Source organism: Festucalex cinctus, chromosome 12 (assembly GCF_051991245.1).
Source record: "Festucalex cinctus isolate MCC-2025b chromosome 12, RoL_Fcin_1.0, whole genome shotgun sequence".
Taxonomy (NCBI): Eukaryota; Metazoa; Chordata; class Actinopteri; order Syngnathiformes; family Syngnathidae; genus Festucalex; species Festucalex cinctus.
Window position 1 is genome coordinate 23,546,768 of NC_135422.1, and position 15,200 is coordinate 23,561,967.

The 15,200-nt window shown below is 39.0% G+C and overlaps 3 protein-coding genes across 3 annotated transcripts; all 3 read right to left on the reverse strand.

Moving 5' to 3' along the window:
- Positions 1-1,221: 1,221 nt before the first annotated feature.
- LOC144031845 (uncharacterized) lies at positions 1,222-2,900 on the reverse strand. The gene is given in 2 exon segments (XM_077539316.1): positions 1,222-2,069; positions 2,309-2,900. Coding segments are annotated over 2 exon segments (1,140 nt in total). The 5' UTR covers positions 2,601-2,900.
- A 353-nt stretch (positions 2,901-3,253) lies between these two features.
- Positions 3,254-5,729, reverse strand: LOC144032140 (uncharacterized). The gene is made up of 2 exons (XM_077539831.1): positions 5,318-5,729; positions 3,254-4,907 (listed from the first exon to the last, which is right to left on the reverse strand). Exons 1-2 carry the CDS (start codon positions 5,445-5,447, stop codon positions 3,763-3,765), a joined length of 1,275 nt encoding a protein of 424 aa, XP_077395957.1. The 5' UTR covers positions 5,448-5,729; the 3' UTR covers positions 3,254-3,762.
- Positions 5,730-6,924: 1,195 nt separating this feature from the next.
- LOC144032133 (uncharacterized) lies at positions 6,925-14,982 on the reverse strand. The gene is made up of 4 exons (XM_077539822.1): positions 14,542-14,982; positions 13,944-14,288; positions 11,927-12,124; positions 6,925-8,472 (listed from the first exon to the last, which is right to left on the reverse strand). Exons 1-4 carry the CDS (start codon positions 14,732-14,734, stop codon positions 7,379-7,381), a joined length of 1,830 nt encoding a protein of 609 aa, XP_077395948.1. The 5' UTR covers positions 14,735-14,982; the 3' UTR covers positions 6,925-7,378.
- Between the last annotated feature and the right edge of the window lie 218 nt (positions 14,983-15,200).

Below are 15,200 nucleotides of genomic sequence, written 5' to 3' on the forward strand. Positions count from 1 at the left end.
AATTATTCCTCTGAATTAATGACCCATCAACAGTTTCAACAAGGACGACTAGAGGGGTCAAATCGTTTCATTTTCATCATTTTAAAGTGTACAAAACATTTATAGTTAAAAATGTGAAAGGTCAGAGTATCGCCTTCATTTTAATTAAGTGAATTTATGGAACAATGAAAGATCCGGCTACTGTTTGCATGCAGACTTTTATGTCATTCCTAAAGAAATAATTCCAATTGAAGACCTCTAGTCAGTTGAGATGTCCGCTTCCATTCTGTTAATCAAAAGAGCCGTTTTACAGCCGCGTGACGCACACGATGTGAACAACTTGTGACTTTATCAAGATGGCAATTGTTTTTACACCTTACAGCAGCATTATATTTAAAAAAAAAAAAAGTGGACTTATGTGTGCCGAAGTAAAGCTCCCTTCATCCACAACAGGACGCTGCCAGTTGGATATAAGAGATGAGGTGAGCACATGGTCAGTAGCCCATCTCCGATTTCATGTCAAAATGGTGATGGACAATATCCACAAGTCCACAATATTGACAGAAAAAGTACCCACCTGGATAGTGCTAGCTTGTGAAGGTGCTTTATGTAAGCCGTTTCATATGTAAAATACTTTGTTTTTAAATAAAGAGGCATTTTTCTTCTCGTTGTTTCTGATCTTCGCTGCGTCGTGAATAGATTTTAGGCCATGAAGTAAAAACAAACAAACAAACAAACAAACAAAAAACCTTATGTCATAACTGTCGAATGCAAGGCCCACATCACTTTAGATGTCAAATAAGAAAAATAATGTCAAGTTTATCAACAAATTGGGTTTTGTTCTATTTACTGTCTGTACCAAAATTTGTCTTCACTTTTAACAGATCTACAAGCATTATTTTCATTGTCACACAACTGTTTTGTAACTTAAGTTGAACAAGTTGTATATTTCAATATATGCATTTTCCATTAGTTCTGATTGAAATTTGTTCAAAAATATAAATAATAACCAAAAGTAGGGACAATTGTGTGTCTATGTTATGATTATACATTTACAACTGAGGGAAGACATAACGTTTAAACGTTTGAAAGCAAAATTGTTTGGTTTGTAACAGTTACATTTTTTTGTTAAATAAATTTGCTTGATCCCCAAATAGTCTTAGCTTTGAAAAATTATTTAACATGACCTGCTCATCAATGTTATCATGGAATGCACAACCACCAAGCATGTTCTTTTCATGTTTAATACATGCAAAAGTCACATTTTCCAACGTATTTAAAGTGCTGCAGCTTCATTGACTGCAACACATTTGTGACTTGATACTTGTGGGGGAATGTGTCATTGCACACAATTCAACTCAACACTTTCTCTCCCCTGTGTGTTTTTTTGTGTCGAGCACGTGATGAATGTGAACTAAAGCTTTTATGACAGACTAAGCAAGGAAAAGGTTTCTCACCAGTGTGCGTTCTTGAGTGAGCTTTCAGAGTTTCATTTTGTGTGTATCTTTTACCGCACACCAAACATCTAAAAGGTTTTTCTCCGGTGTGTCTCCTCATGTGTTTAATCAACGCTGAGCTACCAGTAAAACTTCTGTTGCAGATTGAGCAGGAATATGGTTTTTCTCCAGTGTGCGTCCTTGTGTGTGCCGTCAAATTTCCCTTGTGAGCAAATCTTTTGCCACAAACTGAACACACGAACGGTTTCTCTCCTGTGTGCATTCTCATATGTTTCATTAGAGCGCTGCTATAGTGAAATGTTTTCCCACAATGAGAACATTTCCAGCATTTCTTGCCGGTGTGATTTGTCATATCACTCTTAGAGTTTTTGTCATCAGTGTCAGGAGAGTGTGACGTTATGCTGTCACCATCTGATAGCGGAGCTAAGAGACTGTTGGCTTGTATTTGCACACAGTGGTCTCCATCTCCTTCTTCTTCGTCCTCATCATCAATCTTCAAAGGAACACCAGTAAATGGTAACTTGATATCAGCCTTCTCTTCTTCTTTAATGCGGGGAGGCTCGGGCTCTTGCATTTCCACCTTGGAGATCCACTCCTGTTGGTCAGGGGTTAGATATTCTTTACTGGAACTTTCTGCAGGACACAAGAGGACACACATGATTTGAACCTTGGCTTCAATATACAACAGTAATTAATATGAGAATAAGTTACATTGTGCAAATTTTAGTGTGCTTGAACCACTTGCCTGTGTGGCTGTTGGTAACCACTAGTGCACTATGCTGTCACATGTTAAACGCGTATTAAAAAATAATAAAACAAAGAAAATCTATTCGTCCTCATGATATAAAGACGCGATCGGATAATGCACAAACCTTCTCTGTGAAACACAACTTGCGGCTTGAAAACAGTGGCCAGTATCCGACGCTGACGTTCATTCTCCTCTTTTGTCCGAGAAAGTTCCTCCTCGTACTCTGCCATCGTTCTTGCAAGAACGCCACATACTTCTTCAACGGCTGCACTTAGCCGCTGATTCAGCAACGATCTCAGCATTTCCACTTGACACATTTTCACACTGGACCTCAGTGCTAAGCGGCGTGTTTGACGGCAGACAGCGACACTATGACGAATTTGGCCGGATACAAAAACAAATGTTAATGGTGTCATATGAGGAAAATATGTGCAGAATAAAGAAAACACGTCTATGAAAACAAATACAACAGATCAAACGCTGTCCTATCTTTTGGAGCTCGTGTCGCATAAACTTTAACTTCCGGTTCATACTGTTAGTAGATTCCAGTGCATTACTGCCCCCTTCAGGAGTGAACGTGTAATACACACTATATCTTCTGGTACAGGTGCCTCTCTTTCAGGAAAACATAAATAGATGAATAAAAATACTGCAGTCAGGGTTTCAAAATCGTTTCATAATTTGGGTCTGGTGCAGTCAAGAAATTTACTTCAATTGGATCATACACTTCTGCAAACTGTCAAAATTTGTACCACTCGCAACTATAACTATGAGCTCAAACGTTTTTATTTTTTGTTGCTTAAGAAAAGAAAAAAACACATCTGTGCATTTACTCTTTCCACAATATGATTGACGACCAGGGAACCTTACTTTTTTCCCCATCACACTCGGAATGACGTGTTAAAGGCACGCATGCAACACATGGATACTACAGGATAGACAGTAATTACACTTTGCATTAATTTGTAGTACCAGTATTTACTTTATAATGTCTTTTGTCTGTAACACAGTGTTTTCCTCATTAAAAAAAAAAAAAAAAAAAAAAAAAGCAAATAGATTTTAAATGACATTTTATTTCAATGGTGAAATTTTATTTGAAATATCAATAAATGGAGTTACAAGCTTGGTCACAAAACAAAAACTTGTCAGCAAAAATACTAATTGTAAATAAGATACACAACATTCTGGTAATCCATCCATTTTCTTGACCACTATTTCCTCACAAGGGTCGTGGGGGGTGCTGGAGCCTATCTCAGCTGGCTTTGGGCAGTAGGCAGGGTACACCCTGGATTGGTTGCCAGGGCACACAAAGAGGAACAACCATCCACACGCACAAGCACACCTAGGGACAATTCGGAGCGCCCAATTAACCTGCTGCCAAGCATTTCTTTGGAATGTGGGAGGAGACCAAAGTGCCTGGAGAAGACCCACGCAGGCACGGGGAGAACATGCAAGCTCCACCCAGGACGGCCGGAGCCTGGACTCGAACCCGAATCCTCAGAACTGTGAGGCAGACGTGCTAACCACTCACCCATCATGTCGCCCATTCTAGTAATAATAACAGTGAATTCTTCAATATTAAATGATATTGAGTGCTGTCACTGGTTGACCAAAACATCCATGTTTGTCAAGCTGATACTTATGCGAGAATTTCTCATCACAGACGTTGCAACTGTACACTTTCTCACCAGTGTGTGTTCTCATGTGCCGAACCAATTTTGAACGTTCACTGAAACTGTAAGGACACATAGAGCAGGGAAAGGGTTTCTCCCCGGTATGTGTTCTTGTGTGTGTGTTTAATTGTGCCTTCTGAGCGAATGTTTTACCGCAAACCGAGCAGGCAAAAGGTCTCTCCCCAGTGTGTGTTCTCATGTGTTTTATTAAGTTATTCTTCTGCGTTAATTTAAGACCACATACTAAGCAGGAAAAAGGTTTCTCACCAGTGTGTGTTCTAGTGTGCCGTCTTAAATGTCCCTTTGTAGAGAATGTCTGACCACAAACTGAGCAGGCAAAAGGTTTTTCCCCAGTGTGCGTTCTTGTGTGACTTACTAAACTTTTTTTGATCGAGAAGCTTTTACCACAAACTGAGCAGGAAAAAGGTTTCTCCCCAGTGTGTGTTCTCATGTGAATTTTTAAATTTGACTTTTGAGTCAGTGTAAGACCGCAAACTGAGCAGGCAAAAGGTTTCTCCCCAGTGTGTGTTTTCACGTGTGTTCCCAAATATCCTTTCTGAGTGAATCTTTTACCACAAACTGAACAGACAAAAGGCTTCTCCCCAGTGTGTGTTTTTGTGTGTGTTATCAGCTTTCCTTTATGAGGGAAAGTTTTCCCACAAAACGAGCAGGAAAAAGGTTTCTCTCCAGTGTGTGTTCTAGTGTGCACTTTCAAAGTATACTTTGTGCCAAATGTTTTGCCACATTGAGAGCACTTCAAGCATTTATTGTTCGCGTGCCACGTCATATCACCTTTTGGGTGTTGTTCATAATCATAATCGTCATCATCATCATTAGTGTCTGGTGTTGTGTCACCTCTATCTGATAATGGAACTGAGAGGCTGTCTGCTTGTGATTCTCCACAACGCTTTCCATCATTTTCTTCATCACCCTCAATCTTCACAATGACACACGAGAAAGGCAACTTGTCCTCAGCCTCCTCCTCTTTAATGCACAGAGGCACTGGTTCCTCTTCCTCTTTGATATGATGGGGCTCCTGTTCATGAAGATCTTCACAAAAGGACAGACACAAATTATTTGTCAACCTTGGCTAAGGCATTTCTTGTTGTGCATTTGCATGATTTTGTCGCATTTGTTTCATGAAGTTGTCTTAATTTAATTCCGATGGTCGATTTTGCTCTTTTTATAGTATTTGTCTTGGTTGCATTGCTAATATTACATTGGTGAGGCATGTCAGAAAATTGCGAGACTATATTTTAAACCCAAACTAGCGTTAATGTTGCGGTGGCTCTAAACCTTAAAACAATTTCCATTTCAACACAAGCCATAGCAATGCATGCACACAGAACATTAAAGGTGTGATGATGAATCGATAATGTGATTGTAAAATTCATAGATAAATATTTCGATAACATATTCATCATTTAGAGAACTAGAATAGAAGAATAGGGGCAACAAACCTCTGTGTGTGTACGTTACAACTTCAGGCTTCTTGAAAACGGCGTCCAATCGGTGATGTTGGTTCTCGTTGTCCTCTTTCTTTCCACAAAGTTCCTCCTCGTACTCTTCGTTCGCACTTTTTGTACACATTTTCACACGATAAGCACCATACTTTCACTTAGACTCGATCTCTGCTTTGCGTTCTGTTGTTAACAAACGCCTCTTTTTGTTCACAGCTAGGAAGCTAAGCTAAGCTAGTAATGCTTAGGTAATTGTAGAAGCCTTAAAATGCATCGAGACGAGTTTATCCGGCAACGAAGTCTTGAGTAATGACGTTTAAGTCCAGTAAAATAATGTGTTACTGTGTCGAAGCTTGCGAATGTTCAGTATAAATTCAGAAAGAATTGTTTAGTACAGCCGTAGACGAGATTGTGTACGTTTTGACTACGTCACTGACGTGTGGTCGCTCATTATTGGATGAAGCGCTTCAATGTGCCGCACTCATTGGTTGGCTGCTCTGATGTCTTTTGTATTTGTGTGTCGAAATGCTGGTTACGATTGCTCTGCTTAAAAACAACAACAGAAAAAAAAAAAAAAAAAAAAAAAAAAAAAAACTTTAATGCGGAAGGAAGGACCTTTAGTCTTTTCAATTAGTCCGTTAGTGGAGTGACGAGATGAACGTTACGTGTGTAAAATGTGACATCACAGCATTATGTTAAAGGCAAGGCAGCTTTAGTGCTTTTCAATTCAAACAAGAAACTTTTCAGAATTAAAAATGCAACATTGAAAAACATTTATTACCATACGACTTAGAACGTAGAAGCAAAGTAAAGAAAAGAAAAAAAACTCACATAAACAAAAGTACTCAAGACTTTTAAAGGCAAAGTAGGGAAAAATAGTCTACTAAAATTACTGAAAGAACATACGATGCAAGAACAAGATTTAGGAAAAATATATATTTTAGAAATGCTTTAAAAGAGCTTAATCATAGGTATGGGAATACATATAATAGCTTATTTTATTTATTTATTTTTAACATGGATTGCAAAGCATGTACACTTCTTACACTTCTGTTGTCTTATTCCATTGGCATGCAGCACAACAGCTAAATGCTGCATCACCATGGTTGCTTTGAACACTAGGCTCCACTAATTGACCCAAGTCTGCAAGTACAAGAGTAGTTTGTTATTTATCTAAAAAATGGGCTTGATGTTGATGCAGTAATTACAAACTCGTGAGAATGTGCTATATATTTACCAGTTCCAGCTTATTATGCCGTTTTATTTATGAAGAAAAATGCACAATATTCAGCAATGACCAGCTATGAATGCTCGCTGTCATGATTGTTTATAGATTTGCTCGCAATCTATTTTCACCTTTTTAAAGTTCTTAATAATGCACAAAAATAACAGATGACAGCCAACGTCACCTGCAAAGTCAATTATTCTTTACGCAATATTAATCAGAGCACCGTTTTTGACAGGGCAATTTTTCTTTTTCTTTTTTTTTGGGGGGGGGGGGGGGGTGTCGTTCTCTTTTATAAGCAGACATCCCAAACACGACTAGTACTGCCAATGTGTAAAATTATTACACTAATAAAACCACTTTATTACTTATCATTCTCTTTTAACAAATAGGTTTGTACAACCGCAAATCAATTTTTCAGTTACACTTCATTTTTTGTCGTTTTTCATTATTTATTGACCCTTTGTCATAGTTTTTCTTTCACTCCCGAAGTTAGCATATAAATCATTCTTATAGAAATAACTTTTTTTCTTTTCTTATGTGGATAAAAAGGAAAGAAAAAAAAACTTCACCGACGTAGCAGGTTTTCAGGTTTGGAAATTGTTTGAAACTTTTTCCTGTTTTTATTAAAATTGGGTGATGCTCCCAAGGTAAATTTCAACCAGCCCACTAAACAGACAGACTACAATTGCACTCTCACCACAAGTTGTGTGTGGGTAGCGCCTGAAAGATCAAGATCATGGATTCAAGTGGCCAAAATGAATAATATTGTCATAGATATTAATAGAGCAGGAGCAGTAATTATTACAAATTATATTCACATGCACAAGCATTCATTAAGCTGATACTTCTGAATGAATATCCACTGTGTGTTCGTGCATGTGTGTGTTTACATGAGATTTACGAGCAAATGTTTTACCACAAACTGAACAGGTAAAAGGTTTCTCTCCGGCATGTGTTTTCATATGACTTCTTAAATTCGACTTCTGAGTTAATTTAAGACCACACACCAAGCAGGAAAAGGGCTTCTCCCCAGTGTGCGTTCTTGTGTGGCTTATTAAACTCGTCTTTAATGCGAAGCTTTTTCCACAAACTGAGCAGACAAAAGGTTTCTCTCCAGTATGCGTTTTCATGTGACTCGTTAAATTCGACTTTTGAGTTAATTTAAGACCACACACTAAGCAGGAAAAGGGTTTTTCCCCAGTGTGCGTTCTCGTGTGCCTTTTTAAGTTTTCGTTTTCAGAGAATCTTTGACCACAAACTGGGCAGGCAAACGTTTTCTCGCCACTGTGTGTTCTCAAGTGTCTACTTAAATGTCCCTTTGTGCTAAATCTTTTACCACAAGTTGAGCAGGAGAAAGGTTTTTCTCCGGTGTGTGTTCTTGTGTGCCTGTTCAAGACTCCCTTGACAGAGAATCTTTTCCCACAAACTGAGCAAGCGAAAGGTCTCTCTCCAGTGTGCGTCATAATATGTACTCGCAAAGTGTACTTGGTACCAAACGTCTTGTCACACTGAGGACATGTCAGGTGTTTGTTGTCAGTATCACCTTTAGAGTGTTCATCATCATCATCATCATCATCATCATCATCATCATCATCATCATCAGAAGAAGAAGAAGTAGAGTGTGACACTGCGTTGTCCCGATCTGAAAGTGGAGCTAAGAAGTTGTCTGCATGTGATACTCCACAGTGATCTCCTTCACCATCTTCTTCATCAGCTTCAATCTTCACAATGACACACGGGGATGGTGACATGGTGATGTCAGACTCCTCCTCTTTAATGTGGGTGGGCTCCAGCTCCTCTTCCTGTTTAATGTAAAAAGGCTCTGGCTCCTCTTTGATGGAAGCGGGCTCTTTTTCCTCCTCTTCCTCTTTAATGTGAGATGACGCCGGCTCCTGCTGTTCAGGATGAAGATTTTCTTCACTGACATCTGCATGACACATGAGAAACGAGCATGGTTATGAAGTTAAGCTTTGCTGGGTCAAGTCTCATGTTGTGAAATTGATGTTGTGTATCATTAATGCATGTTTTGTGCCAATGTTTATCACAATCATGTATAATCATGACGTTAGAGATTTACTGTATACAGTATTGTTCATTCATCCATTTTCCCATCCACTTTCTTCTCAACATCTCAAGTGAGTACGGTTCATTTTATTTCAATAATCTATGATTTCATCATGTTAGGCATTAATTAAGAAGTGCTCAGATGATGCCAGTGGCACATTTGCGTGTTGTTATAAAGCGGATTTGTATTATATTGATGGTAATTCCATAATTGCGACATGTGACGAAGCTATTAATAGGTGGACTAAATCTCGTAAAGATTGGTGGATGTTAACGATGTCACACTAAATATAGATAACGTAGTTCATTCAAATGCGGCGATACTGGTGCGCAATGAAACTTTTTACTAGCTGAGATTAGGAAGTGAACAAACCTGCGCTGTGTACCACAACACCAGGCTCCATGAAAACAACGTCCTGTTGATGAATTTGTATTTCAGTCTCCTCTTTAGTTAGCCTGAGCTCCTCCACATCCCCCGATGTTCTGTTTGTGCACATTTTCACACGATAACAACAAAACCTCGCACTCGTGTTGTTTGCAAAACCGTCGTCCCTGTTAGCAGCTAGCAAGCTAAGCAATCTTCAACGTTCGCCGAGTCACGTTTATACGGACACCAAGACGTGATTACTGATGTTTTGATCCACTTAACTAACGATGGAATTACTACGTCAACGTGTCAGTCCTGTGTGTTCATTCGGTACTAATTCTGGGATTGTGAAACAAGTGCTATTTTAAAACATAACACGGAAGTAGATTTTCAGCAGTAGTACGGCAAGGCCAGGCGGACAAACTCGTGCCACAGCAACTACAACTATATTCAAAAGAGGGAGAAAAAAAAAGAAGAAGACACATTTGGTTTAAAAAACAAAAAAACAAAACCACATCCCTTATCTTTGGAGGCCATACAGAGGAACCTGTTCTAACACATTCATTAGTACCATGAAAATGGCATATCAAGTATCTTGCTTGTTATATCAGGAGCCAAAGACAGGAGATAAAGCACATACATGTGATCAGATTTTATATTTGAGCATATTATGTGTTATGTATGAACACACTGATACATTTCCAGCATTCACGACGTTGAAAATCAAAATTCATGTACAGTAAAAATATACCATATACTATTAATAGCATGTATCATACATGCAGTGTATTCCTTATATTATCGGCTTGTCAAACACATCAAAGGTTAAGAAAATAAAACAGGGGGTACATATAAAAGAAACTGTACACCTAGTTTGTGAAAGAAAATCTGTAGCTACTGTATATAAAATTTTATTAGTCAGTCCACATGGGTGTATGTTATTATTACAAATCATCTCTCACTCTCTCTGACGGTTCATTTTTGTGTGAAGGTGAAAGTGAACATTTCTTAAGTTTATATAAAATCCAGCAGCTCCCTTCACTGCTGCTGTTCTTTGCCAAACACACTTGTATTTGTTCACCTAAGAAAAAATGGAAGACAATCTTGCACGACACAGCACTTACAAACTTACAAAGTTGTCTGCATTGTCCTCTGACTGTGGCAAAAATAATCAGCAGACACAAGTCTTGTCTGCTCCAAGCAAAACTATATCCTTGGATTTTCTGAAAACAGAATGCTCTTAGCTTTGTAAACTGAAATGCATTCCCCTATCATGCCTTATCTTTAGAGTCCATGCAAGGATACAATGCGAGATCAGTTGGTTAGAGAACTGGTCTCATAAACCTGGGATTGAAAGTTCAACTCTCATTGGGCCCTGATGCGACGCTACTTTGTAGATGGTGATAATATCTTGTATTGAATTAGCAACATACGCTGTATCCAATCCCACTTCTGACACCCACATGTCAAGTGGCTCTTGCAGTGTGAGCATTCTGAAAAGAACAATAAAGCAGATGGTAGTATAAGAATCTTTGTTTATTAAAGGCTACATTTAAAAATTTTGATGAAAGGATGCCTTTCATTTGCCAAAACCGAAGTGACATTTAAGCATTAAATGATACACATGATAATAAGTATTTACAGCTGAAGGCAGAGGAGTCCACACAGTCACCATGAGTCAATCCCATGATAACCTCAAGTAGTAGCTTTGGAGTCGGCAGAATTATTTCCAATAAATTATGTCACATCACTCAAATAACCTAGATACGGAAAAAAAAAACTGTAAAATTACCAGTTTTCCTTTTTTTCTTTCTTTTTTTTTTTTAAATTTTATTTGTATTTATTTTTTATTTATTTTTTACTTCCTCTAGCATGTACACGTGAACGCTACAATTAATTTAATCAAGCGCACTAAAGATTCTTACCTTGGTGTTTTTTCATGTGTTGCGACAGTCCTGAATGACAATTAAAACTGGTGCTGCACAATGAGCAGGAAAATGGTTTTTCTCCTGTGTGTGTTATCAGATGTCCTTTAGTAGAGAAGCTTTGACCACAGACTAAACAAGTAAAGGTTTCTTTCCAGTGTGCATTCTCCTGTGAATAAGCAAACTTGAATTATCACCAAAACATTTTTTGCAGACTGAGCATGAAAATGGTTTTTCCCCAGTGTGTGTTCTAGTATGTCGTATTAAATTCCCTTTCTGAGTGAATGTTTTACCACAAACTGAGCAAATGAATGGTTTATCTCCAGTGTGTGTTCTTGTGTGGGAAATCAAATGTCCTTTTATCGAGAATCTTTTGCTACAGATTGGACATGTGAAGGGCTTCTCCCCCGTGTGCGTCCGTGAATGCCTCTTCAAAGTCTCCCTTTGAGAGAAATTCTCACCACAGACTGAACAGGTAAACGGCTTCTCTCCTGTGTGTGTTCTCACATGTTTAACCAATGCTGGGCGAGCACGAAAACACATGTTACAGAATGAGCATGAATATGGTTTTTCACCAGTGTGTGTTCTTGTGTGCGTTATGAAATTTCCCTTAGCAGAGAATCCTTTCCCACAAACAGAGCAGCAGAATGGTTTCTCCCCAGTGTGGATCCTCAAGTGTCTGATTAAGGTATCCTTCAGTTTGAAGCTTTTCGTACATACTGAGCAGCTGAAGGGTTTTTCTCCAGAATGAACCCTCATGTGTCTTTTCAGAGTTGACTTGTCACCAAAGGTTTTTCCACACTGAGAACACGTCATATGTCTGCTGTCAGAGTGACATGTCACATCACTTTTAGAGTGTTCATTGTCAGTATCAGGAGAATGTGGCATTGCTTCATCAGTATTTGATAGTGGAGCTAAGCTGTCTGCTTGTGATCCGCCACAATGATCTCCATTGCCTTCTTTTGTTGTATGTTGACTTGCGCTGCTGCTTGGAAATTTCGCCCCTCTGTGTTCCTTATACTGACCTTTGTCTTCATCATCTTCACCTTTGACGATGACGCAAACCATTGGGAGGGCTACCCCTTGATGCTGCTTTCCAGAGTCTTGACTGTTCCACCCTCCCTCCTCTTTAATGCTTGGTGGCTCGAGCTCTTCCTCCTCCACCCTGGAGGATAAAGAACTCCACTCCTGGTGCTTAGGGGGAAGATCTTCTTCATAGACATCTGCGGGACACAAAAAATACAAACAAGTCAAACTTTTCTCAGTGAATTCAAATTTTATGACAGTGGTGCCACTTTTTTTTTTCAGTGTATTTTCAAGTGAGCCTCTTATCACAGTGTTTACATTTACTAAACGTGTTAAAAAAAAAAAAAAAAAAAAAAAAAAAAACGCCACACGCACATATTTCCAAAATGCCTTCACATCAGTCAGCAGCAACAACCATTTCAAACCATTATCATCCATCCATTTTTTCTAGAGAGCTTTTCTTCATAAGAGTGAACTTCAATCTATCTAAATTATCCACTTTCGCTTCCTTAGGCCAATTCTTTTTAATGCAATTTCCCCATGTGTCTTTCTTATATTATTGCAAGCAAATAAATAAAAAAAACAGCTTTTCCCTCAATTGAACAGGCCGAGTTCAGTCATATGCGCACAAAAAAAGAACAAAAGTTTAAATAATTTTCAATTATTGCAGTTATGCCACAAGATATTGGTCCAAAAAGCTAAGCTAACTGGATGCACAAGCAACGAGTTTAGCCGGACTTGGTTATAATAAACGGTCTTTACTTTTTTTTTTTTTTTAAATAAGCTAGAAATATCTACATGAAAAAAACAACGATGAAAATTAGTCAAAACATTGACTTCACACTATACAGCCTTGGTAGCGCCTTTCCGTTGACCCATTTTCTATTTCCGACAGACAAGACAAGGAAGACCGTTACTTTCAAGAACATTACCGCCTCCCTCAGTTGTGGAGGTGTCATTACAAGAGTCGTCTCACTTAAAAGAAGTGGAGGATGTACCGGTATATATATCTTTTTTTGTACAGTGTAACTCTCTCTCTCTCTCTCTCTCTCTCTCTCTCTTTTTGCACAGTGTAATCACACATCATGGTTCCACGACAGAATGTTTGAAGCCTCTGTATGGGGGGAACCTAAAAAAATTGAACACAATCTAAGTTCCAAGTGGTTTAAAATTTAAAAATATCTTTTCCACAGCAAATATAACTGTTCAAGGTCAACCTGTCAATATTCTCAAATCTTTAAGAACATGTCTTCATATCAATTCAAATGCACACTTTGATAGTCTGAGTCTTGAAGTTAGGCGTCCTTTTGATGACAAACTCGATTCCAGTTATATATCAAAACATATTGTTCCAAGCACAACAGTGAAGAGTGGCGCTGTTGTTACAGACATTTCCCCAAGTCTTCACAGATTAACAAAAGCTCTTCTCACCAACACAAGTTGGTACACTCACCAGAATAATTATTGTGTCAGTTCATGTTTTTTTTATGATTGTGTGGTGTGTTGTCATGTGCCAAAACAAAGCAGCGCCAAATCCAAATGTTGTGTTGCAGACTGAGCACGAAAAGGACTTTTTTTGTGTGTGTGCTCTTGTGTGTGTTCTCAAATGTGACTTTTGAGAGGTTTTACCGCAAACGGAGCACGTAAAAGGCTTCTCGCCGGTGTGTGTTCTTGCGTGTGCTTTCAAAGAACCTTTCACAAGGAATCCTTTCCCACACACCGAGCAAGTGAAAGGTTTCTCACCAGTGTGTCTTCTCATGTGTCGGATCAGTACGGAATGATCGCTAAAATTTGTGCTGCAGACAGAGCAGGAAAATGGTTTCTCCCCTGTGTGCGTTCTTGTGTGTGTTGTCAAATTTCCCTTGTGAGCAAATGTTTTACCACAAACTGAGCAGATGTACGGTTTCTCTCCTGTGTGACTTCTCATGTGCCTTTTCAGATTGCTATTGTCGTAAAATGTTTTGTCACAATGAGAACATTTCCAGTGCTTGTTGTCTGTGTGACATGTCATATCACCTTTAGCGTGTTCAGCATCAGTGTCGGGAGAGTGTGGTGCCGTGTTGTCACTATCTGATAGCGACGCCAGGGGGCTGTCTGTTTGGGATCCTCCACAGTGGTTCCTATCACCTTTTGCTGTCATGTGTTGACTTGAGCTGCTGGTTGAAGGCGCCGTCTCTCTGTTCTCACTCGGACTGTGATGAAGCTGTGATGTGTGACTTTTTTTTGCAGTATCTTCACTCTTCACAATAATACGAATTACCGGCAACTCCTGCTCTTTTGGTTGCTCTCTCTCATCTTCCTCTTTAACATGGGGTGACTGTGGCTCCTCCTGTAACTCAGGACGAAGATCTTTACTGACATCTGCAGGACACAAGAAGACACGCACATAATGTTATGGAAAAGAATCAAAGCCATTTCCGCCCCTCTGGAACTCATCTTCAGCTATTTGTTGAAAAAGTAACCTCACCATGTTTGCCACAAAATGCATACATAAAGTATTTCCGGTGCAGCAATCTTGAGTGAGTAGCCAATAAGAATGCTAATCAGTTGTTATGTGATGATACTACTTGACGCAAAAAGCTACTGCGCAAGTTAGAGTGCGAAGTAAACAAACCTTCTGCATGTAGTCTATCTTGAGACTTGGAAACGGCGTCTAGTAGTTGACGTTGTCGCCCTATTTCCTCTTGTTTTCGACAAAGTTCCTGCTCGTAGTCCGCCACCGTTCTTTCAAACGCTGCAAATATCTCTTCCACAACCGCGCTTAGTCGCGCGGTCACCAACGCCCTTAGCATTTGGACCTTACACATTTCACACGATACCCACAACACTTTACACTCACTCTTGATCTCTGCTTCTGAGCACGCGTCTTTGTTCACAACAAGCAAGTTGAGCCCTTGAGCGTCACGCTCAAACGAGATTTTCCGCGCACGAAAAATCACCAGTTCTTCAATCTCAGCTAGGACCGAAATTTGTACAAAATAAGAAAAATAAAACAACGCGGTCAGCTTTTGTCGCTCTTCAAATGTTGCAACCTTGCTTACAATAATATAGCTATTCAAAATGGCGGCCCTTGAACACGCATGCGCAGAATATAGTCCTATTTTATCGATAATAGTCTTTTCGGAGTAAAGATGAAATGTAACAAGGGTAAGGCTGTATTTATTTAACTGTTATAATATGACGTCTTCAATTGTTCTTTTATATCGAACTACTACAAGTTAGTTTATTTCGAAAAAAATATTTATTCTCGTTAGATTTTGACTTTTAGTCAAA